We start from the raw sequence: 25415 nt of genomic DNA, 5'->3' as shown, positions 1-25415 counted from the left end.
GATAGATAGATAGATAGATAGATAGATAGATAGATAGATAGATAGATGGATGGATGGATTGATGGATAGATATGTATATGTCAACTCATTGTTAACCCAACCCAAAAGAAAAATTCTTTTTTGATAAGTTTAAATCATGACAGCAGTCAGGGGAACTCACAGGACTAGTAGAAAATGTTGAATTAGGAGGCAAAGGGTCTCTCCTGCTAAATCACAACTTCCCAGTAATTCAGATTCCTAATTTGTAAAGGGAAAGGTTTGGCCTGGAACAGTGGCTCCGAACATCAAAAGAAACAGGGCCGTTGAATTCTATAAGTATAATGGAATACTATTGTAAGAAATTACCCAAAATAGATATTTTCAGAGAAATTTGGGGAAATTATTAATTAATCCAGAGTAAAGTAAGCAAAACATGAAAAACAATGTACATAATAACACTATAGACAAAACAGCTTTGAAAGATCTAAGAACTCTAATCCATGCATTGACCAACCATGAATTCAGAGAACTGATGATAATGCATGTTCCTTCCCTATATTTTGACAGATGATGATTATAAGAGACAATATTGCTTGACTATGCATATTCATTATAAGAGTTAAGGTTTTTTTTCTTTTTCCCCTTCTCTTTAATTTCTTTTTTGATGGGGGAAGGGGGTGGAAGAAGGAAAAAAATGCTTGTTAGTTGGGGGAAAAAAACCCTGAATTTTGCACTGATAATATAATTATCATCATACATGTGTATATATTTCATACAGAATTCCATTTTGTAGTTATTATTTGTTATGTCACCTAGGTTTCTAGTTTTATCATTACCTCTGCTAATCCTAGGGTGCTTTTATGTTCTTGTTTATTGTTTTGTATATATGTGTGTGTTTAATAAAGAAAAAGATAGCTTAATCATTAAAAAAAATAGTTAGAAAAAAATAGTGTATCATTTTTTCCTCCCAGAGCAATCCCCTATTTTGTATCTCTCATACAGAATTTGTCAAGTGTGCAGCATTTTTCATTAATGACCCTCAAAGGTTAGACCACTTCTTTAGTTATAATAGATGTTGCTGACTCTAAAACAACAACAAAAAAGGAAGAAAATTATTGCCATGTAGCATCCCTGTTCCCTTAGTAAAGCAAGAATATAAATGTTTGCCAAATAAAAGTGAAAATAGTGTTACCCAGGAAGGAATATAATTTTTATTCCTCTCAGAAGGTTAAAATAAAACTTTTTGGCATCATAAAAGGGTCTAGGGAGGAGGAACAATAAAGGATCATTTAAAATGAAGTTCAAATCAATAACAATGAACATTTCCTAGCCTCCATTTTCCTGTTAATGAGTGAAGACATGCACTAAGAAGTCTCAAGTGACTGGGTTTCTTGGTAGTACCAGATGGTGCTAGTTTGAACTACACGTAGTACCAGTGAAAAGTCTCTGTTCTTCCCAGCTACTTTTGCTCTTTGTTTATCTATGGATGGAATGCAATACCCCAGCAGTTGCTGCATCCTTCATTTTGATACCTTTTCCTCCTCTATTATCCCAAGTGGGTATTTGTCTCAACCTAATGATCTTGTCATTTGAAGGGGGGGTGGGGCGGGGAGGGAACACCTTGTCCCTTTTCTCTGGGGAGTTCATATTTACTGCTTTTTTTTTTCCTTTTACATTTTCATTACCTCATGGATTTGACCTCATGTTATTTTCTATACCATAGTTGTATTTTTCCCCAGCATTTATTCCATAAATAGCCTCAACTATCTCTCTGTTTTCTTTCACAAGAAATCAAAATTTAGTATGTTGAATTCTCCTGTCCGTTCAGTTTTCAGCACCAGTATATTTCTGCTTCTTCAGTTTTTCAAGTTTTTTTTTTTCACAGATTGTCTGAAAACATATGTTTTCTTTTTGGTTTGTCCTCCAAGTATTTTCTCCCTATGCTGTTAACTCTGTCCTAAGAAAGCTTTGATTTCACTTGGGAATTTTTCAATAAAGTTGAATGTTGATAGAGATATGTTATAATTATGACAGCTAACTTGCATTAATTTATTTACCCTGAAAGACCTTTTCATGTTGTTTTTGTCAGTTGTTTTAGTCTTGTGACTCTTAAATGTATATTTTTTTGTTTTTAAAAATATTTCTCAAAAAGCACATTCTTTAGTTCCATTTGTTTTGGAATATGCTGTCTTTCCCTTTGTAATATAGCATTATCTGGATTTGATAACTTTTGGTGTTTGTTAGGTGAAGCAAGGGGGGGAAACAATGATGAAGGTAACAGCAGCAGAAAGGATTTAGGCTTCTTTGATAAATAAACTCCTTTCATATAGAATTGTGTAAAATTTTGTATTTTATTATTGTTGTCAGACCAAAATGTCAGAAGTGATTGATGACTACAATATCTTACATATTTCTCTTCCATATAAATGATACCCTATCAGCACTAAGGCAGGACCTTAGAGATCATAGTCTAACCCCCTTACACAAATGACACTTGAGACTCAGAAGAGGTAAAAATAACTTTCCTGCAGTAAAAATGACTTTTCTACATTCTTATCTATCTGGTGAATAGCTGAGGTAGGCCTAGTTCCTAGATCTGATTTCTGGTCCCCATCATGCCCATTTGTAGCTATTTAATTAAAATGCATTATTATTATCTTCATTGAGCACTTACTGTGTGTAAAGCACTGTACCTAGGTGCTGTGGGTATAAAGAAAAAAAATCAAAGAATTCCTGCCCCCAAAGAGTTTACATTCTTCTGGAATAATATAACTTGCATTAAAAAAGTAGATATAAGATAATTTGATAGTAAGTAAAAATAAGCAAGTGGAGGGATCAGATCAGTTCTCCTAGGTGAAATTTTAAAATTTAAAATGATTTTCTTCCCAAGCTTATTATTATTCAGGCCATTCACTAGAATATATTTATTTATGCTTTTAATTATTTTCTATTTTTATTACATTTCAATTAATAAACAAATACTTTATAATTTAGTTTAATTACTATTTTATATATTATATAATAATTTATAATTTAGTTATTTGTATTATTAATACATTTCATTTACTGCTATTTAAACTAGTTGGTTGTTTTGTTATGTTTTGTAGGGGGTTGGATTTGGGGGGAATGAAGTCAGGATAAAAGAAACTGATTTGGATATAAACATAAAGAACTCCCAAGTAATAAGACAAAGTCAGTTAACATCACTTGGCCTCTAATCTGACTAAGTGTTATCCTTGAAGATTATAAGTATTAGGATAACTACCAGGCAGGGTAAATACCAAAAAGTGAGGAGAAATTTAACTATCAAACACGGAAATAGGAACTGAGTTGAGGCTTGAGAAAAAACAACTATTTCTACAGAAAGAGATACTAGGTATCAAAATCAAAACAAAACACTAGCAAGAAAAGATGGTCATCAACTTTTTTTAGTTTTCAGAACACAAAATGAGAAAACAAATTCTCTTTTTTCTTGAAATTTCTTCTCAAAGAAGACAGGACCAAAGGAACATAGATTGAAAGCTGGAAGGCATTTCAAGGGTCATTGAGTTCAACCCTTTAATTTTATACATGAGGAAACAGAGACCCAGAAAGATTATGATTTACCCAAGATCACACAGTTAGTAAATGGCAGAGTTGAGATCATCACTGTTCTTTAGGGAACATTTGGGAAACAAGGAATTGACATCTTGAGAGTATTGTTATCTTAAGGCACCCCCTCCCCTTCAGTTAATTTTGAAATAAGTGCATTTGTAAGTATCGTATTGTAAGTTTCTTTTAAAAATAGAGGCTTAGTAGACCTGCCTCTACACACATTCATAGTATTAAATAACTCTCCAGTGGTATTTTCTCTTCTTCCTACTATGATACATTCTCTCTCTTTTCCCTTAATTTGAAAAGGAAATACGCTTTTTCCTGTCCTTTTATTAAGTTCTCCCAGGTAAACTTTCTTTTTAATTTGCCAGCAAGAATCTTTCTGAAGCCTTGGATAGGACAGGGAAGAAAGAGTGACTTTACCTGTTTTCTCTTGGAAGTAAAAAGATGAGTATATAAAGAGGTTTAACACTTTTTTAACTGCACACTTGAAGAAGCGGGATAATAATGACTGGGAAAGGCTATTCCTAGGAGTGTTTACCTGTATCATCACAACCACCCAGGGGCACTTACTAAAGTGATTACCTGCTTCTTTGCTTTATTTCAGCTGTAAAGCATATTTTAAAGGTCAAGGAATGTGTGAGTAAATAGGATATTTCAGTTTCTTAATAGTTTGTGCATGTTTGTGATTCTATTTCTATAATGATTATCACTGGAAGAATAATATGGAGAATTTACTTTATGTGAGAGTGGGAGGTTCAGTTGAATGTAACTCTCCTTTGTACAAACCAATCTGGTATTTTTATTGTTATTATTATTTTTTTCTGTTCTATCATTGTTGCCAGTAAAGACCTTCCAGTTTGATATTTAAACTTCTCCTCATTTTCAAGTATTTACCTGACTGGTAGTTAGTTATCCTTACACTTATAATATTCATGGATAACAGTTCTTGGGATTTTAGTGAGGTTGATTATATTTCTGGGATGATGTTAACTAACTTTATCTTGATTTTTTTACTTGATATTCTTTGTCTAAATCCAATTCAAGTCTAAAACAATTTATTTTAGACTCCATTCCCCACTTCATCACCCCAAAACAAACAACAGGTTTAAAATAGTAGTTTAATTTATAGTACTTTCTGTTCTTAAGAAATGTCTTTTTATTCAAGTGAATGGCTTGAATAATAACCTGGGCGGGGGAAGTAATTTTAAAATTTCAATTATAAGTGAAAAGCAGAGATCTATGACTTTAATAAAAAAAAAACAACTGTAATTGTCCAGACTGGAGTTAATATTGATTTTTGTCATTTATATGATAAAATTTGCCCTTTAATTTTAGAAGTCTTGGTCTGAAGAATGTAGCATCACATTTTGTACATTTGAGTTGTCATTTGCAAAAGTTCAGATCATTGGGGTGTCTAGGTGGCTCAGTGAATAGAGCACCAGCTCTGGAGTCAAGAGGACCTGAGTTCAAATCCAGCCTCAGACACTTAACACAAAAACTAGCCATGTGACCTTGGGCGAGTCACTTAACCCCAATTGCCCCCTCCAAAAAAAAAAGATAAAAAAGTTCAGATCATACAACTTAATGCACAGCTGTACTGCTAGAATATTTTTCTTTGACAATATTGTTCCTCCAATCCATGTATGCATTTTTATTAAATTTCCTTATTTTTCAATTAACAAGTATTCATTTCCTTTCCCTCTTACTTCACCTTCTACTGGAAAAAAATAACCCCAAATCCTTGTAACAAAAATTCATAGTCAGGCAAAAAAAAATTCCCACATTGACCATTTTCAGAAATCTGATGAATCATTTTGCATATTTGGTTCAACACTTCTTTGTCAGAAGGTGAGTCTCTTTCTTTACCATTGGTTCCCTGGAATCAAGGTTATTTATTACATAGTTTAGAGTTCTTAAGTCTTTTATAGTTACTCCTTTTTACAGTGTTGTTGTTATTATATAAATATTTTCCTGACTCTGATCTCACCCATCAGTTCATGCAAGTCTTACCAGGTTTCTTGCAAACCAGTTCATCATTTCTTATGGTACATATGGTACAATCGTATTCTATTACATTCATATAACATGATTTATTCAGCCGTTCCCCAACTAATGGATACCACCTTAGCATTTAGTTCTTTGTTACTTCAAAATAGTAATAATAGCTAACATTTATATAACATTTATTGTGAACTAGACAGTGTGGCAAGCACTTTAGTTGTTATCTCATTTGATCCTAACAATAGCCCTTCAGAGTGGGTGTTCTTATTATCCTCATTTTACAGATGAGGAAACTGAGGCAGCAGAGGTTAAGTGACCCAGGGTTACACAGCTAGTAAATGTCTAAGGCTGGATTTGAACTCAGTTCTTTGTGAATCCATGGCCAGCACATCATCAGCTGCGTGACAATAAATTCCTCCCAGAAGAGCTGCTATACTTATTTTTGTATATCTGGATCCTTTTCATCTTCCTTTGATCTCTTTTGGGTATAAACCAGTTATTTGCTGGGTTAAAGGGTATACACGGTTTAATGACTTTTTGGGCAAAGTCCCAAATTGTTTTCCAGAATGGATGGACCACAATTCCACCAACATATTGCATATTAACAGTTAATTTATTGATGCAATGTGTAGTCAATGTAGTAGAAATAGAAGCAGTCTAAGATTCAAGGGTACCATGTTCAAGACCTGGTTCTGACACTTACCTTCCTCTGTTACCCTGGGCTAGTCATTTAATTGTTCAGCTCCAATTGGGAAAAATTGCCGCTGAGGTCCCTCCCAACTCTTATTTTCTATGATCTCTGATACTTGGTTTTCTCACCTGTAAAATAGGGACATTGATACTTACCATTTATATCTTATACAGTTGTTATGAAGAAAGCATTTTGTAAACTGTGTAGTTGATGTGAACTGCTATTTGTTATCCTTCCATTTGGGGGATCCAAAAAGTTGGTATGCTATCTATTTCTTTTGCTAGGCATTTTGTATATTCAAATACATACACATCATCAACTTAGGTGGAAACTAGTCATATGTTTTTAAAATTACTCTCTATCCCATGCCATTATCTGATGATTATTTTCCCTCTGTCTAGGTTGAAGAAATTGTTGATGTTGGATCATTTGCTCCAGAAGATATTCATATTCCCAAGATTTATGTTCATCGTCTTATAAAGGGAAAGACATATGAAAAAAGAATTGAGGTAATTAACTCAACCAATGGTTGAGTTACTTAGACATTTACTAGCTGTGTAACTCTGGTTACAGGGTATTGAGAGAGGGAGGTGGTCAGTATACCTTGTGCTGGGTGCCTTGGGTTCCATACTCCTGTCCTAGGGAGATTGTTGAGGCTGCTGTACTCCTTAGGTCTAAGAGTTAGGGTTTTCCACATGTCTTAGAGATGTCTCATTACATCAGAAACTTTAGTATATCTCAAGAATAATGACCCTCAAAAAATGTGTGTGTGTTGTTGTGGAGAGGACCTTTTTGGTGAAGCCTATGGAGGATCTCTTCTCAATAATATTTTGAAAATAATAAAATAAAATACATAGAATTACAAAGGAAACCAATCATATTGAGATACAATTTTCAAAAATATATTTTAAAACTCTATTTTAAAAATAATATTTAAGACCTCAAGTTAAGGACCCCTTCATAAGAGAGAGCAGTTCTGAAATAAGAATCCATTGATTTTGTAGTGTCTTTTATGGATTTGTGAAGATAGGTACCTAAAAACAAATTGCATTGATATAGTGCTCATGAAATACTCTCTGTACTGCCTTGTAAAGTAGGCAAGCCATTCTGAAATCTTCTGGCCTTCAGTGCCTGTTTCCTAGCATTGGGAGAATTTATAAAGAATGGTACAGGTTCATTGGTTCTTAGGTAAGGGAAGATAACTTGACCTTTGGTAGTTCTGTTCAGTTATTTCCTGAGTGCCTACAGACCAGGACTTCTATTGCCCTCTTCCTTTACTCCCCACCTTTCCACTAGAATTCAGTCACCTTCTCATCTCTGTTCATCAGCTGCTCTGTGAATGTGTGTCCATCTGTCTGTCTATTTCTCCATGATGAGCCTCTCAAACTACCTCTTCTTCCACACGTTTATAGGATCCTTTATATTTATGATTATGATTATTGGGCATATGTTTTTCTCCATTTGCTTCTTTTTAAAAATAATTTCTCCAAGTCCATGATGAGCATTCTAAACTAGGAAAATCCTGTGCTCGACAAGGACTAGATGGGATGGAAGAGCATCCTGTGATCAAGCGCAGCCATCAGGTTTCATATGAGGGCAACAGAGGATCAGGGAGCCAGAGAGGCTACAGGAAAGGTGCAGGCAGAAATGCCGTTTGAAATATGAGATGAAACAGAATCAAGGACCGGAGGAAAAAGGATGGAACAACAGCAGTTAAAGGCACAGAAAGTGTTCTAGTAAACTATACAAGCCTCGAGGATAGGGACCAATTTCATTTTTTTTTTTTTACCTATCGCAGTGCCTTCTACATGATGGACACTTAATTGAGAGTTTATGGATTTGCATTTTGTGCCACTTCCTGGTTTCTTTAATGGTTCTTATGGGACAGGAGCTGATTCCCATGGAAGTGGTTTGAATACAGGAACATAGCCTCAGCATTAGCTCTTGATGAGCAAATCCTGACTGCCCTAGGAATAGGGATAACCAAAGTGACTTCATTTCTAATTATGCCATTGAATCCCCTCACAGTCTAAGGAAGAATCATGTCAGATATGTTTAAAGAGTAGCACTAATGGCAGTCAACGTGATAAAATCAAAGGGAAATATTTTCTAAGGGGGGCAGGGAAAATATCTTCCTTTTCAGTATGCATTTATTTTCTCTAATTGGCCTCCCCCCTCCTCAGTATAACTTCTAATTTCTTTTAAAGCATATTTGCTTTGACATTTCTGCATGAATCCTTTTGGTAACCACTCTATCCTCTTTGAATTTGTGCTGAATTTTATATATTCTTTGTGTATGTGTTGTCTCTTTACAGTAAAATGAAAGCTCCTTGCAGGCAGGTCCTAGTTTATTTTGTCCTTTAACCTTTCCTTAGTTCAGTGCCTTGTGCATGTTGTTGGTCAGTCTTTTTTCAGTCTTGTCTGACTCTTTGTGACACCATTTGAGGTTTTCTTGACAGAGATATGAGTGGTTTGTCATTTTCTTCTCCAGCTCATTTTATAGATGAGGAGGTGAGACAAACAGGGTCAAGTGACTTGCTCACACAGGTAGTATGGGTCTGAGACTAGATTTTAATTCAGGAAGACAAGTCTTTTTGACTTCAGGTCTGGCACTCTATCCACTGGGGCCTTGCACATAATAATGGGCATTTAAAAATTTAAATTGAATTGAATTGAAGGTTATTCAGAGGTTATAGTGTCATCCTTTTTCATTCATTAAAATTTTATCTTTTATCATTGATAAAATACAAGATGTAGTAATAATGATATGAAGTTTAAATTTTGCTCATTTTTAAAGCGTCTGATAACTCGGAAGAAGGATGGTGGGAAAGCCAAATCCAAGCCTGGCGATGATGTAAGAGAAAGAATCATCAAACGAGCAGCCCTGGAGTTTGAGGACGGCATGTATGGTATCCTTTACTTGTTGGGAATTATGTAATTACAACATAGCACTCGATTTGATTGCCCCGTGTGAATGGAGAAAAATCTTTATTTTAATGTGATGGTTTAGTATTTCACCAAGTGTATGCTCCATAACTTCACCTCCCCCACTTCCATGCATATTTATATTTTAGATACTTGTATACCTCAAATTATTTTTTTTTCCTTTCCAGGTAGAGAAACTCTTTCTGATCACCACATCCCAGCCCCTCCTCTCTATCACTTTTATTCTGTTCTTTCACAACCCCAACTCTCAGTGGGAAAATTCAGGCTTCTCTCTTCATTCCTATACTAGAGAGGGGTGAATCTCTAATTCTCCTCTTTCATGTTCACTCTCTCCATTTATGCATTTTCCCATTGTGTTGTCCCTCTGACAAAAGCTATTGAATGTACACATAGGGGAGTGTGGGATCTAATCTGTGGAAAAATGATTTGACTTTTTCCTCTTTTCTTTCTCTGGAGTTTTATAATTTCCTTTAAAATCTGTACTACCACTGGTCCTTCTTTTCCCTTGGTGATCCCTGTTTGTTCTTTCTTTTACTTTTCATAGTTCTCTTCTTTTAGAAGCATGAGAAAATTGATTTAATTGGTTAGCTTTTTTTTCCTTGATAATTGTACTTATTTGTATTTTTGTTGTTTGGGATATTCGCAAATCTAATTTTTGTTCACTTCTGGTTTTACAGGGCAAGAGTGCCTCAAGTGCTCTTTTTTAAAAAAAGATTAGTACTTTTTGATTGATGACTAGGCTCAGTTTTACAGTATATGTAACTTTGTGTCACAGCTTGAATGCCTTTGCTTTTTGACATATGTTCTTCTCATTCTTTTTTTGTTTGATTCTTCATGAGTGATGAAGGATACTGGGGTATTTAAATTGTCAGTTCTTCAAAATGGAAAGTCATTCTCCTGGCTGCTTGTAAATGTTTTGTTTATTGTTGGAATTGGGAATTTTAACAACCACATACCTTGTAGCTTCAATTATAAGGTTTTCCTCTTGTAGTGATTTGTGGATTCAGTCATGCCTTTGACACATTAGCAGTGTGACCACAGGATAGTCATTTAACTTCTTACTGCTCAAGGCAGTTCTCTAAAACTGAAACATCACAGAAGCGAGAGACCTGTATTAATGAAATCACAGTTCTCAATGAAAGAAAAACTCAAAAGGCAAATATTAAAAATCGATATCTCACATTTCTATAATTCTTTAAGATCTTTAGAATACTTACTATTTTTTCTTTTATATATTCTTTTAAAAATATTTATTTATTTTAAGTTTTAAACATTCACTTCTGGGTGGCCAAGTGGTGCAGTGAGCAAGAGCACCGGCCCCAGAGTCGCGAGACCTGGGATTGGTTCCAGGCTCAGATACTTAACACCCACACAAAATAACTGGCTGTGTAACCTTGAGCAAGTTACTTAACCCCAATTGCTTAGGGGTGGCCAGGTGGCACAGTGAGTAAGAGTGCTGGCTCCAGCGTCAGGAGACCTGGGATCGGTTCTCGCCTCAGATACTTGGCACCCACACAAAATAACTAGCCGTGTAACCTTGAGCAAATTACTTAACCCCCAATTGCTTAAAAAAAAAAACATTCACTTCTATAAGATTTTGAGGTCTAAATTTTCTCTCCCTCCTCCTCTCTTCTCCCCAAGACAGCAAACAATCTGGCATAGGCTATACATTTACAATCATATTAAACACATTTCCACATTAGTCATGTTGTAAAGAAGAATTAGAATCAAAGGGAAAAATCACAAGAAAGAAGAAACAAAGAAAAGAGAGAAAACAGTATGCTTTGATCTGCATTCAGACTCTGTGGTTCTTTCTCTGGATGTGAATAGCATTTTTCCATCATGAGTCTTTTGGAATTGTCTTAAATCTTTGCATTGCTGTGAAAAGCTAAGTTTATCAAAGTTGGTCATCGCACAATGTTTCTGTTGCTATGTATAATGTTCTCCTAGTTCTGCTCACTTCACTCAGCATCGGAGAATATTTTCTTCATAACAATCCTGTGGAGTAGGTGGTACAAGTATTAAGTTAACTCTATTTTATATCTGAGAAGGGGGACCAAGACTTAAATCCTGGCTCAGATATTTAGTAACTGTGTGAGCCCAGGCAGTCACTTAAACTCTCCATACTGTGGTTTTCTTATCTGCAAAATAAGAGAATCGGGCTCAGTGGTCTCTAAGGCCCCTTCTAATTTTGGGTTCTATCTTCCTGTGAAACTGAAGATCTGAGAAGTGACTCACAATGGTCACTTGACTAGGAACAATTGGAGGCAGGATTTCAAACCCAGATCATCTGAATCTAGCAATCTATTGCTAATATAGCCCCTCTCAATTAATCAAATAGCAGGTATTTATTAAGAACCTATTTTATTCCAGTCACTGAGTTAGACACCAGGGACATGAAGACAAAGACAAAATAGTCCCCATTCTCAGATCTTGCAGGCTATTGGGAGAGGTAACATGCACATAGTTAAGCATATTCAAAATTAATTTAAACTGTTTTGTTTTGTTTTGAAGGGGGAGTCAGTAGAAGGTGGGGTAATGTAGAAAGCTGTCATGCAGAAGGTGGCATTGATCTGAGCTTTGAAGAAAACTAGGATTTCTAAGAGGCAAAAGTGAGGAGGGGATATGTTCCAGGTATGGTGGATAGCCAGTGCAAAAATGTGGAGGTGGGGGAAGGAATATTGCATGTGAGGAACAATGAGAAGTTCATTTTAATTGAAGTGTATAGGGTATGAATGGGAATAATATCTAAGAAAGGCTGAGAAATAATAAAAATAATAATAACTAGCATTTATATAGTGCTTTAAGGTTTGCAAAGTGCTTTACAAATATTATTTTATTTGATCTTTATAACAACCTTGGGAGGTAGATGCTATTCTCCCCATTTTACAGATGAAGAAATGAGACAGTCAGAAATTAAGTGGTTTGCCCAGGATCACTTAGCTAGTAGTAGCAAGTGTCTGTGATAGAATTTAAACTAAGGTCTTTCTGAGTCCCAGTCCAATACTCACCCCAGTATGCTTCCAAGTTGTATGTAGTATGGGAAGGGTTTTAAATGCCAAAGAGAAGAATTTCTTTATTTTTTGTTTCTTTTATTTTTAAAATGTATTCTTTTGAGTTCTAAATTCTCTTTAAACCCACCTTCACCCACTGAGAAGACAAGCAATATAATACTCATTATACAGGTGAAGTCATGCAAAATGTATTTTATATGAGCCATCTTGCAAAAGAAAAAATTAAGAAAAATTAAGTGAAAAACAATATACTTCAATTTGCACTCCAAGTTCATCATCACAGTTTATCATCCTTACAGTATTACTATTGTTGTGTATGACGTTCTCTGGTTCTGCTCATTTCACTTTGCATGAATCTTCCCAGGTTTTTCTGAAAGCATCCTGTTCATCATTTCTTATAACACAATACTATTCTATCACAATTATATACTACAATTTCTTCAGCCACTCCTCAGTTCATGGGCATCCCTTCAATTTCTAATTCTTTGCTACCACAAAAGGAACTGATAAACACACACATGTATATATCTTTGGGGTTCTTTCCTCTTTAGTATTGCTGGGCCAAGGGGTATGCAGAGTTTTTATAAGCTTTTGAAAGGCATAGTTCTGAGAAGAATTTCCAGAAGTAACAGAGAACCATTGGGCTTTATTTTGCCATGATATGTGATGTGATATAAAATAACTATGGTAGCTGAGTGAAGGATAGCATGGAAAAAGTGGTAAGAAAAGTGAAGAAAACAAAATAAGAGATGACTGCAGTAAGTCCAGGGAAGAATGAGGTTTTGAGGGTGGTGACTGTATTATGAGTAGGGAGAAGTCCAGATGCAAGAGATGTTGTGGAGGTGGAACTGACAAGTCTTAGCAGCTGATTGGTTATGTGGGATGAGGCAAAGTGAGGATTCAGGGATGATGGAGGTTGTGAGCTAGGGTAGCTGGAAGCATCATGGAGATCTTCAGACAGCTTCTATTTTCTCAGTAAAGTGTTACACCAAAGTCCTATGCTAAGGAAGTGCTAATAAATAAGACTGTGTTTGGTATCATCAGAATCTATAATCATTTCAAGAAATAACAAAACTCTTACTGAAAATGTAACCATTAAAGTTCTTAAAATTTTTTTTTGCAAGGCATATAAATACTTTATTCTCTTACATGTAAGAATCATATGTAAATATGGGAAGAACTGAAGAAGTAGCAGGCAATAAATTAAAAGTTATTTTAAAACATGCACACAAATTGAAGAAACAAATGAGTGAACCAAATAGAAAAGTAGTAATTTTGTTTTTAAATTTATGTGTTTCATGAGGAGAGAGAGATTTAGGATACAGAAGGGCAGCAGTGACAGATGTTACAAGGTCTTTTTAAAAATTTTATTTATTTTATTCTTAATTTATGAAATAAAACAAGGATTTTCATAACATAGTAGAATAAAAAAAGATGATTGCACATGAAATTGCAAATCTATTATGTACAACTTGGCATTCCTTTTAAATCATAGGGTAGGATTGGTGAGGGAAGGAAAAAAGAAAGTTACATGAAAATTTAACTATTAAAGTTGTGGAAATTGGCTAATTTCGCCAACCTTTCTCTTCTCAGTTAGGAGCTGTGAACATTTGGGTTGTCTTCTTGTTTATGGAGGCTGTCCTTTCTCCTCCTTTCTTCATATCCTCCTTTTTTCCTAAACTTCACCATCTTTAAAATTTCCTCTACCTCCAATCAGACTCAAAAATGGAGGTGGGAATTTCAAGTTGGGAGCTGAAAACTGAGCATTGTGTCTTTTCTGAAGCCCCAGCTGTTAGAGTCTAAACGATTTGCCATGGGTAATTGAGATCTGACTGTATAATAACCCTAATTAGCAGGGAACAATAGCATCTGGGTACTCGGTATTCTGTGGTTCCCTGCTGCCCATGGAAGATATTCATAAGCCAGAAGATACAAACGGTCCTCCCACAATAACTAGTTTGTTTAAATACAAAATACACAGACTTTTTACTTCCTCGTTGTCATCATAGTATCTGACTGAATAGAGCTAAAGTACAGGACAAATAGCAGAATAGAAAGAAAGCAGAATAAGGCTCATATTTCACTAAGACATATTCCTACTACAAATTTCATCATAAATTTTTACTGGGTTTATACCTGTTCATGATGAAGTTAATATGAATGCTGAGATTTGGTGAGCCATTTGGAGTCACTGTCAAAAATATTATAATTTTTGAAATGATATAAAAACTAAGACTAGAACAAATCGTGAAAGGATGAGGAGTTCATATGGGAATGGGGGAAAGATTATTGGATTTTGAGTGAGAAGACTTGGATTCAAATTTTGGCTCTGCTGTGTGTGACCTTGGGTAAGTCATTTAACTTAACCTTCAAGTTTCCTTGTCTGTAAAATGAGGAGTTTAAATAGAGGTAGACTTTATTAAAGGCTAAGATTAAGTGTTATTTTTTATTAAAGATTTCTTCTAGTGCTAAATTTATGATCTTGTCATATAGCTGAGCAAAGTGGACAGGCTCATCACCCTGTAGGATTCTTGAATGTCCAGGAGGTGATCTATTCCAATATCTACCTTTTCAGACAGTTTGTAAGAAAATCTGTTGTTTGTTAAAGTAGATATGAATTTTTGTCCCTGCCATGAATTCATGATTCATCTATACTATGTATTCCCATATGTGGAGCTCACTAAGCTAAGTGAAGCATAGTTTAGATTAAATGCATTATTTCTCCTTAAGGACCTTGGAAAGTCTATTGAGGAAGATGTCACAACATATATAACCATAATATATAATATTATAAGTAAAATACATTTCGGGTATTTCAGTCGTGTCTGACTTTGTGATCCCATTTTTGGTTTCCTTGGCAGAGATACCGGAGTGGTTTGCCATTTCCTTCTCCAGCTCATTTTACAGATGAGGAAACTGAGGCAAACAGGGTAAAGTGACTTGCCCAGGGTTACACAGTTAATAAGTGTCTGAGGCTCGATTTGAATTCAGGAAGATGAGTCTTCCCAACTCCAGGCCAGGCACTCTATCTGCCTTGTCACTAAGTTGCCCTAGAAGATACATTAGAGAATTTTAAAAGCATTTCTTCATTAGTCTGTCTTCCAAATAGTGCCATTCTTCTCATTCTCATGATGTTTAAATAAAATTGTTGTTATATTTTATTTTGTGTCATCAAATCTTTTAACATGGTCAGTGAGTGTGGACTACTTGGACCACTGTGTCCTCCTTCAACCCCCTCCCATACCCCCTTTATAGTAATCTTTTGCTTCATAACTGGAAGTGACTGATGTTAGCATGTCTTTGCAGTCGGGTAAGTCTTACTCCCAAATCATTGCAAAATGCTTGTTAACACTGATCAGGGGAGCATGTTTCCCCCCAGTGTAGATTTTCATACACTAGATAATCACAATGTTGTAGAGCAGAGGTTTAAAACAGGTCAAATACTCTCCAACCCTGTGATTGGGAGATATTTAGCAAAATAAATAAAAATACAGTGGAAAATAGACCATGTTAATGTGTGGCTTTCTAAGTCAATGTGTGACCCTCAGGGACCTCTATTTTTGGTTTAGTGGTTGTTATTTTTATTTGAATATGATACCATTGCTGTAGAAGGTCTCTCCTTCAGGTGTGACTTGATAGTCTCTGAGAGCCCTTAAGATTTTCTTTTGATGCTTTCCTCTGGAGAGGGAAAGGGGCAGCTAGGTGGTGCCATAGTGCATAGAGTACTGGGTCTGGAGTGGGGAAGACTCATCTTCCTGAGTTCAAATTTGGCCTCAGGCACTTACTAGCAGGGTAGCCCTGGGCAAGTCACTTAGCCCTGTTTGCCTCAGGTCCTCATCTGTAAAATGAGCTCAAGAAGGACATGGCAAACCATTCTAGTATTTTTGCCAAGAAAACCCCAAATGGGGTCACAGAGAATTGGAGAAGACTAAAGACGACTGAACAACAGATAGTGATAGATGCTGCCTTAATAACTCATAGTCAGAAAATTCTTTGAATTTTACCCCAGTTGTGTTTGCTGAAACTTAAGTCTTCTTTTTCCTTTAGTACTAATGAACATAACATTAAATGTACCCAAAAAATCTCCTAAAGAGAAATTCAGGAACCAGAAAATCTGGTTCATTAACTTTCAATAATCCTTGCCTAGAGAGTCAAGTTATCATTTTTTTTAAAGAGTTCTAAATAGTGAAATGACTGCAAGTTTTGTGGATTTGTTTATAGTATTTCAAGGTAAGTATGTTGAACCCCTTAATAAAAATAGGAACATATATCTCATGACAAAAATGACTCAAGGGTCATGAAGCTACTGATTTCCTGCTTCCCTGGGCAACTACATTAGTATTTTTGCTAGGACAGCTATAGGTGACCTCAGTTTTTCTTTCACAAATATCACAAGATAGTCCCATAAGGGTAATTTTTAAAAATATGCAGTTATTATGTTCTTTTTTATGGGAGCCTGCTATTCATACTCATTCATGTAGAGAGTTTTGTGAAATAATCTCCATTTTCTGTTCCAAACTGGACCTTGACAAGTTTTTTTTCAGCTAATTTGGGTATAGGAATCCCTCTTCTGGCCAGCAACTTCATCAGTCCTGACATTACTGTCCATCTGCAGAGTGAAAATGGAGTCCTAGGTCTGGTGAGATATACAATAGTATTACATTTCTTCCTTGTCATTAGGACTGGAGGTGTTCAATGTAAGTCAATTTTGCAAATAACTAAAATGTAGCCTGTAGGTACCATTAATAAAAACATTGTGTCATTTTTGATGGATTCTTTTATAAAGTACTTTATCATATGCTTTCCTCCTAATTTACACAGAGAATAATAAACACAATTTACCTTTTACTTCAACATGACTGAGTCATAATGACCATTTGTTATTTATTGTACTGTAATACAGAGCTAGGTGGCACAGTGGGTAGAGTGCTGGACCTGAAGTCAAGAGATTCTTCTTTCTGAGTTCAAATCTAGCCACAGACATGTACTAACTGTGTGTGATCCTGGGGAAGTCATCTAATCCTGTTTGCCTAAATTTCCTCATCTGTGAAATGAACTGGAGAAGGAAATGGCAAACCACTCTAATATTTCTGCCAAAAATACCCTAAGTGGTATCAGGAAGAGTCTGACATCCCCCAACAACATCACGGTTCAATGTCTACTTTAATAATGGGTAACATTTTATAGCAGGTACTATATACCAGGCATTGTGCTAAAGTGCTTTAGAAGTACCATTTCAGCTGATCCTCACAACACCCTGGGAGGGAAGGGTTATTAATTATAGCCATTTCACAGATGAGGAAACTGAAGTAAACAGAGGTGAAGTGATTTGTCCAGGATCACACAGCTAGTAAGTGTCTGAGGCTGAATGTGAACCCAGATCATCCTGATTCCAGGTTCAAGTCCCTTTCTTTCTGTCAACTATCACTAATCATTTTTTGTTTGTTTGTTCACCTGTTTCAGTTGTGTCTGACTCTTCGTGACTCCATTTGGAGTTTTCTTGGCAAAGACACTGAAGTGGTTTGCAATTACCTTCTCAGCCCACTTTATAGATGAGGACATTGAGGCACACAGGGTTACTCACGTCTGAGGCCAGATTTGAACTCAGGAAGAGGAGCCTTCCTGACTTTGGGCCTGGCACTCTCTCCATTGTGCCGCTTAGCTCCCTCAACTACTTTCTGACTCTAAGATCACTCTCCACATTTTTCCTATATTCTTTGGGTAGAAAAGCATAATTAAGCTTTTTAAGAATTATATATTAATAAAAGTAAGTAAGGTGGTAACAGTGGATAGAGTACTGGACCTTGAATCAGGAAGACTTGAGTCAAATATCTGGCCTTAGAAACTTATTAGCATTGTGACTCTGAGTAATTCATTTAATCTTGGTCTACCTCACTATTCTCATCTGCAAAATAGGGATAATAATAGCACCTCACTCTTAACAGGGTTGTTGTCAGGATCAAATGAGATAATGTTTATAAAGCTCTTTGCAAAACTTAAGCCATTATACAAATTCTAGCAATTAAAGTCCCGAGTGAGGACCTGAGCAGTAAAATAAGGAAACTCTGCTTGACATGATTGAAAAAGTTAATTCCTAGAAGATAAGGATTGTTGCTGTATTGAAAACCAGTGTAGAGCACTGGCCCTGGAGTCAGGAGGACCTGAGTTCAAATCTGGCCTCAGACACTTAACACAAAACTAGCCATGTGACCTTGGGCAAGTCTCTTAATCCCAATTGCCCTACCTTCCCTCCTCTAAAAAGCAAAAAAAAAAAAAAAAAAAAAAAAAAAAAGAAAAGAAAAAAAAAAAAAAACCAGTAAAGAAAGATCCAATGCAATTTATTTGTCTCCATGACATTGATATGCAGTAACATGTACCTGGGGGCTGTTTATGGTTTGATACTTTTTAGAGTACCTACCATTTAGTTACTGCAAAGTTAATATTAATTACTAACATAATTTTAGCAACTATATATATAATGTACCACAGAGTAGTTAAAATAATAGTAATACTGCTGGGCACATATGTGCTGATTAATGATGTTAAAATACAGAAAACAGATTCATGTAGAAATAATTAAAACAGCAGCAACAACAACGACAATGCCACATCAGAAAATCTGAATAGATGGTAGATATTATAATCCAAGCCAACTCCTTCATTCCACATATGGGAAAATTGAAACTTACTCACCCAAGATTAGTTTTTTTAGACATCCAAATGTATTGAAAATGTAGCTTGTTAATACTCATATAACCATAAAGATTCATGAATAATATTGATACCTACTCACTACTCACTCACAAAACTACTACTCAATGATTTGCTTGATTAAATATACGTTTTATATTGTCTAAAGTTTAATTTCTGACTCTGACACCTAGTATTTGAAGCTAATTGCTTCTAATCCTGTTCTAGTATTCTGTGTGTGTGTTACTTTGGCCAAATCACTTTATTCTGAGCTTTAGTTTTTTCATCTTTAAAATGAGGAAAGTTGAATCAGGTGACCTAAGGTCTCTTTTAGCATGAATATTAGCACTAATAGAATCTATGATCCTGTGACGTCTGGTACTGTGGTGGAACCTTGATATCTGTAGTGTGACTATGGCCTCCACTGATGATGATTCCAACCCTTCCATGGCCATGTAACTTCTTCATTCTGCATTAATATACAAATACTGGAAGGATCTATGATATAATTACCACTGGGAACCCAACTGCCTCCTCCAACACCTTTAATTACAGCAGTCTCTGATTTAAAGTCTTCTCTGATTCATAGAAATTAAGAGATTTACCCAAATTGAGGGCTAATTTCATAGGTAGAATTTGAATCTAGGTCTTAATAACTGTAAGCATAGCACTTAGCCACTAAGTTTCCTCTTTTGCCTATATTCATATGTATATATTCATGTAAAAGGATAATGAATTAAGGGAATCTAGATTTTAGAAAGAATTCCTCATAAGTTTACTAATTAGAATTTTCTAGTGTCTTCTGGGTGACTTACAGCTAGCTGTGTTTTCACTATGTGTGGTTCAACATGATGTATCTTTTACTTAATGAGATTATGCTTTTCTTTAAATAGGGTCCTTATCCATTGGAAGCCGATGTTGATGCAGACCTGATTAATGCAGGTAAAATCCCTTATAATGAGATTTTTTCAGACTGTTCCTTTGTGATTTCTTTTTATACCTAATACGAGTGGCCTCTTAGGCTACATTCTACCCTTCATGTTAGAAGATGCAGTTATTGTAGAGAAGAGTGGACCTCTCTTCCCAGTTCCAATCAGCTAATTAGTATAAATAACTACTATGTATCAGATATTGGACTAAGTGTTGAAAATGGAAAGAAAGGCAGAGACCAGTTCCTGCCTTTAAGGAGCTCATAGTCTAATGGAAGAATGGACTATTTAATGGAGTCCATTAACCAAAAGTCTCCCCTCAAGCAAGCACTTATATGCTTTTGACTCAAATTCCTGTGTGTGTGTGTGTGTGTGTGTGTGTGTGTGTGTGTGTGTGTGTGTTTGTGGGGGAACAAGGGCAGGGGTTTGGGGTAGAAGAGAAAGAGGTACAAAGAGAAGAGACTTTATCAAGTTTCTTATAATTGACACCAAATTTGGTTCTTCTCCTTTTAAGTTCAGAAGGTTTCTAGAACAATGTCATCTTTTGCCCTTCCCTACACTTTAATCCAGCTTTATGCTTACTACAGAGAAGAGTTAGGCTCTGCCTACTAGTAGCCTATATCCCAAGATTGTAGAGGGAAATAAACCAGGCTTCTTTGCAGAGAATAGTGTCTTCACTCATACATTTTAATGTACCTTCTGTTAGGGTTGCAAACTGTATATGGGATGGAGATGACTTGCCCTTACCTAACCTTTTTCCCCAAAGCAGTAAACTTTTACTTCAGATTTTCAGAGGGACATGAAGACCAGCTGCCAACATTTGGCATTTAGAAATTTGCTGGAGTAAAATAGATTATTCTCAGTAGTTAGAGTTAACTATCACAGTTCAACTACAAAAAGCACACTGAGACATGGCAATGACATTTAACCAAGGCTATAATTTAATTTAAATGTGTCTTTTGGCAATGGCTCATTGATCTGTGAAAATATTTGCGCCTGGCTTAATTAATTTATGATATTAGTGAGTTCTTTGCAAATGAATGATGCCATTTTCAAGTTTTCAGTCAAGAGTTAGTGAAAACTCACATTTCCTTGAAAAGTTAGTGGTTTTGCTAGTGACAGGAGGTAAACATTTCTGACTTGAGGTTACTGAGGTTAAGAAAGAACTTAATAGCACCACCAGTTTTGTTAAGTAATCTCTGAAAATTCATTAAACTAGCTATAAATTGGACCAAATAATCTCCAAGGTCTTTTCAGTTCTAAAATTCTCTGATATATTATATATGCATAAATTTAAAAATATTTTTACCACATATAATTTACATGTGATTATGCCAAATGTATATTATATATAAATTTCAGACTAATTTATGGAACAAATACTAAATGTAGATCACATGGAAGACTAATGCTTCAAACCTTTGTTTTGAATATTCTAAACTTTTTCCATAATCCTTTTTAGAATTTTTGTTTTTTGTTTTCTGGTTAGTGGCTGCCTTGGACCTAAGTTTCTTAGGGCAAAGCCTTGGGTAAGAGAACACCAAAGAAATGGCATGGAAAAATAATGAATACCTTGTTCTTGTGCTAAAAAGGGAAACATAGGTTATTTCGATAATCCTATTGATAGTTGTCAGTGGAAGCTCTTACATTAATCTAACAGGCTGACTAACAGACCCCTAGGGTATAATTAGTTTCAGGGTTATATAATAACAAAAATAGCAGTTTTTATATTTGGGAGCACTTATAAATATTTAAATGAGCTATGTGGAATTGCCAAAAGCACTTTGTATAGGCCAGTCTGGTTGTTCAAAGGACTGATGTGAGAATTATTTAGGAAGCAAGTCTATCTGCCTCATTTTACAGATAAGGAATTTATACAGAAATACACACATAGAATAATTATGGAGTTTGGATTAGTATCTGTATTTCAGTCCAATTTTCTTTATATCCAATTTCCTTGCTTACCTTTTAACTTTGACTTTTCTTGACTTGAAAAGATTTAAGATATTAACTCTCTGCATGACATGTTCCAAAAAAAATCATATTCCAAAGGCCTCACCAAGTATGAATCTAAAGGGAATGTAATAATGCCTTGCCTTTAAAAATAGATGGGAAAAGTCCTATGAAGAAGGCTGAGATAGCAGTACTCTAGTCTTTGAGTAATATTACTTTAAATCTGAGGAAAGATGCTATTTGCACCCAGAGAATGAAATGGTTTTATATCTCTCTATGTATGTATTTTTGTCTAATACTAGCCATCTCTAGAGCAGGGGTCAAGGAAGAAAAAAAAGAAAGTTACATTTTACCTTTATTATATATTTAAGAGGAACAGCTAGTTGTATGCAATAGCTTTGTAGTTTCATGTGCAACCATCTTTTATTTTCTATTCTACTGTTATAAAAATGCTTGTTTTATTTCTCAAGTTCAGAATAAAATAAATTTTTTTACTAAATTTAGATTAAAATTTGCAAATGATTGCAAATAAATTTAAATTCCCTTAATAAAAGGATTTGTTCTGTAAAACTTGGACTCAGTCAAAAGGCCCCATCCAAGGACTTAGAAGGCTACATGTGGCCTTAAAGCCACAGGTTCCCCACCCTTGATCTAGAGGGGCAAGTTCTTTGGAGTTTTTTTTTTTTGGGGGGGATAGGCTAGAAATTGGAACAAGGGAATCAGCAAGGCCTAGTGGAAGGGGAGCTGAGAACAGCAGGCCTGGGCTCTTGTCTGGGGTGAGCTCAGCTTGCTAATAAATAAATTTACAATGTGAACATTTACACACAGGCAATCAGCAAACTACAGATTAGATTTTGGTTTATGGTTTTGTTGATTTTCTATACTTGAAGTAAAGGAGAAAATGTTAATAATTCAAATTAAGCCTAAAAGTGGGTTATGCTTACACTTCCCCTTCCCTACTTGTGAAACATTTACCAGTACACCTCTGGGGTAGGGGGATGTGATCGTTAGGAAACTGGATAAGCAGCCCTTTCCTATATTATTATTTAGATCTTTTTGTCAATAATTTTGCTCTAAAAATATCTATTTTTTCTATTTTAATTTTTGTTCATATCATCCATGTTTTCACCTCACATGCCTCATCTTTCTAATGATAGACAGTTGGCATTGGATTGTGACAGGCTTCATCCAGTAAACATCTTTAGCTCCCCACTTCATGAGGCACTGCCAGCAAAGGCATTCCAATAGGGTTTTGATTTTCAGCAAATCAAGTCTTATGATCTTTTTGAGAAAAAGAGAGAAAATTGTGTCGTTTTCTTCCTCTGTTGGTAATATGAATACTGTTTCTCTATTAGGAAATATAATACCTACTTCTTTTCAGGCAAGGAAACAGTCACTGTTCTTCCAGGGGCCTCATATTTCTCCAGCGATGAATCATTTGCGATGATTAGAGGGTATGTAATAACTGAACCCCTCATGTTTCACATGAGGTGGAATGAACTGAGTCACTCCCTAAGTATATTAGCAGTACTGAGAAGAAGAATACATGTTTAACAGCTGTAAAACTATCATGGATTTGTTCAACAATAGCTTCTGAAGTAATTTTGATTGAATATTGGGAGTTGAAATATTCAGCCTACTATATAATTAAAAGGTTACTTTTTATCTAAGAACTGAAGAATGAATTGCATAGAAATGTATCTGTAACTGGAAAGAAGCACTTTTTCAGCTTCTTTCATGTGAATTGATTGTGCTCAGATTTTCTATTTATGGTCCCTCATGTTTGTCTAATTCTTTCTCCCAGAAATAAAAAACAAACATAACCATATGTACCTACCTGTTTTGTTTATTTACAAAAAAATATTGGTTGCAAAACGTAATATTTAAAGAAGTATTAAATATTATTCTTCCACATATTTGGAATATAACATATCTTTGGAATTAAATTTTTATTAGTGGTAGGGAGACACAAAATCTACCATTATTAATTTTTACTTTTATTAATTTGGGCTATTTATTTTACTTCTGTAGGACTTTCCTCATTTATAAAATGAAGAGATTGTATTAGATGATATCTAAGCTTCTTTATAGCCCCAGAATTCTCATTCTTCTTGGTAGAATAGCACCAGTGCAGCAAAAATGGAAAGCTTCTCTACTAGGAACACATAATTTAAGATTCGATTATATATATTCCAACTCCAACATGCTGTGATTTTCTACATGATAAGCCAATAAGGCTTATCATGTAGATAAGAAAGGACATGAAATCTTGAAACTTGTTTTAGTGGCATGTATTAATTGTATGTGTTTCTCTTTTATTAGTGGCCACGTCAACTTAACAATGTTAGGAGCAATGCAGGTTTCGAAGTTTGGTGATCTGGCCAATTGGATGATTCCAGTAAGTATTTTTTTTTAAAACTTCTTAACTATTCTTACATCAGAATAGTCATTCCTATAGTTTGATGGGTTTGTATTTGGTGTCATGGAAAGATTTTCTGGATTTTGAGTTGAAGGATCAGAAATTTAATTTCAAGTCATGGGCCTGCTACTTAATAAAATACCTTGGTGACTCCATACAAGTCATTTAATGCTTCCTAGGCCTCAGATTCCTCCAATGTAAAATGAATATCTCACTAGATTATCTTTAGGGGTCCCTTCCAGCTCCCCAGTGTTGGATTGGTTCACAGTCCATCTATGCCTTCTCATTTTGTGTGATTGTTGCCTTTGTCCTTTGTAGAACCTCCATCAGAGGATCTCTGCATCTCATTGGAAGCCTTCTTCTAGATTATCAAAATATTTTGTGAATCCCTGTAATGTACTCAGGCTGCCCATATTTTATCATAAAGTTTTGTATTTTCTTGCAGAATCAAAATCAAGTTATTTATTGAGCATTGTGACTCAGTACATGCATTTATCAGTGTTATAACAGATTTATAGGTAGTAGCAACAATAACAATTAATTTTGTATATACTTCTGATGGATACTATTAATTAGTTTTACTAAACTCTTTGTCAGCAGAATATGAATTCCTTAAGATATTGTTTTGTTGTTTTTTGTCTTTGTAGCCTAGTGCCTAGTAGAGTATCTTGCATACAGTTAGTACTTGATACACTTTTGTTGAAATGATCAGAAACATGATTGCATAACTACTTGATGAATGATTTTTGCAAATGAAGTTGTTACTATTGCTAATATTACTTTCTGGTTGTGTCTGACCAAAATAAGAAATATAAATATAAATGCATAGTTATAGTTCCTTCTAGTTCTAAATCTGTGATCTATCCAATGATCTAGTCAGTGAGCCTGAAAAAAGATACATGATGGACTGTCTCATTTCTCTCTTTGTATCAAATGAGATAATATTTATAAAAACACTTAGTACAGTATCTGGTACTTAGTAGGTGCTATACACAAGTTTATTCCTTTCATTCCTTGCATCTCCAATGCCTAGGCCTGGGGTGGGGAACCTGCAGCCTTGAGGCCACGTTTGGCCCTCTAAGTCCTCAAGTGTGGCCCTTTACAGTGAAGTTTTAATTTGGTCATAGGACCACACTTGAGGACCTAGAGGGCACATGTGGCCTCGAGGCTGCAGGTTCCCTACCCCTGGCCTAACA

The 25415-nt window shown here is 35.3% G+C and overlaps 1 protein-coding gene and 1 long non-coding RNA gene across 2 annotated transcripts in view; one reads left to right on the top strand and one right to left on the bottom strand.

Moving 5' to 3' along the window:
• OXCT1 (3-oxoacid CoA-transferase 1) overlaps window positions 1–25415 on the top strand; it is a 179456-nt gene that overhangs the window by 77477 nt on the left and 76564 nt on the right. The window contains exons 8-13 of the mRNA XM_069096229.1: window positions 6670–6777; window positions 9066–9177; window positions 16773–16867; window positions 19812–19860; window positions 23182–23254; window positions 24123–24198. Of these exons, the coding sequence (XP_068952330.1) occupies window positions 6670–6777; window positions 9066–9177; window positions 16773–16867; window positions 19812–19860; window positions 23182–23254; window positions 24123–24198 (513 nt within the window). The remainder of the gene's footprint in view (window positions 1–6669; window positions 6778–9065; window positions 9178–16772; window positions 16868–19811; window positions 19861–23181; window positions 23255–24122; window positions 24199–25415) is intronic.
• Window positions 1–25415, bottom strand: part of LOC138167405 (uncharacterized) — a 69094-nt gene that overhangs the window by 40140 nt on the left and 3539 nt on the right. Inside the window, exons 2-3 of the long non-coding RNA XR_011169877.1 lie at window positions 10171–10323; window positions 6281–6396 (exon numbers count right to left, since the gene is read on the bottom strand). This is a non-coding gene — a long non-coding RNA (uncharacterized lncRNA). The remainder of the gene's footprint in view (window positions 1–6280; window positions 6397–10170; window positions 10324–25415) is intronic.

The sequence above is a fragment of the Petaurus breviceps genome, unplaced genomic scaffold (assembly GCF_028583685.1).
Source record: "Petaurus breviceps papuanus isolate PSGF00001 unplaced genomic scaffold, PetGlider_PUasm1.0 229, whole genome shotgun sequence".
In the NCBI taxonomy this organism is placed as follows: Eukaryota; Metazoa; Chordata; class Mammalia; order Diprotodontia; family Petauridae; genus Petaurus; species Petaurus breviceps.
The sequence above is the reverse complement of the archived record's forward strand: the minus strand, read 5'-3'. Positions and strand labels throughout refer to the sequence as shown.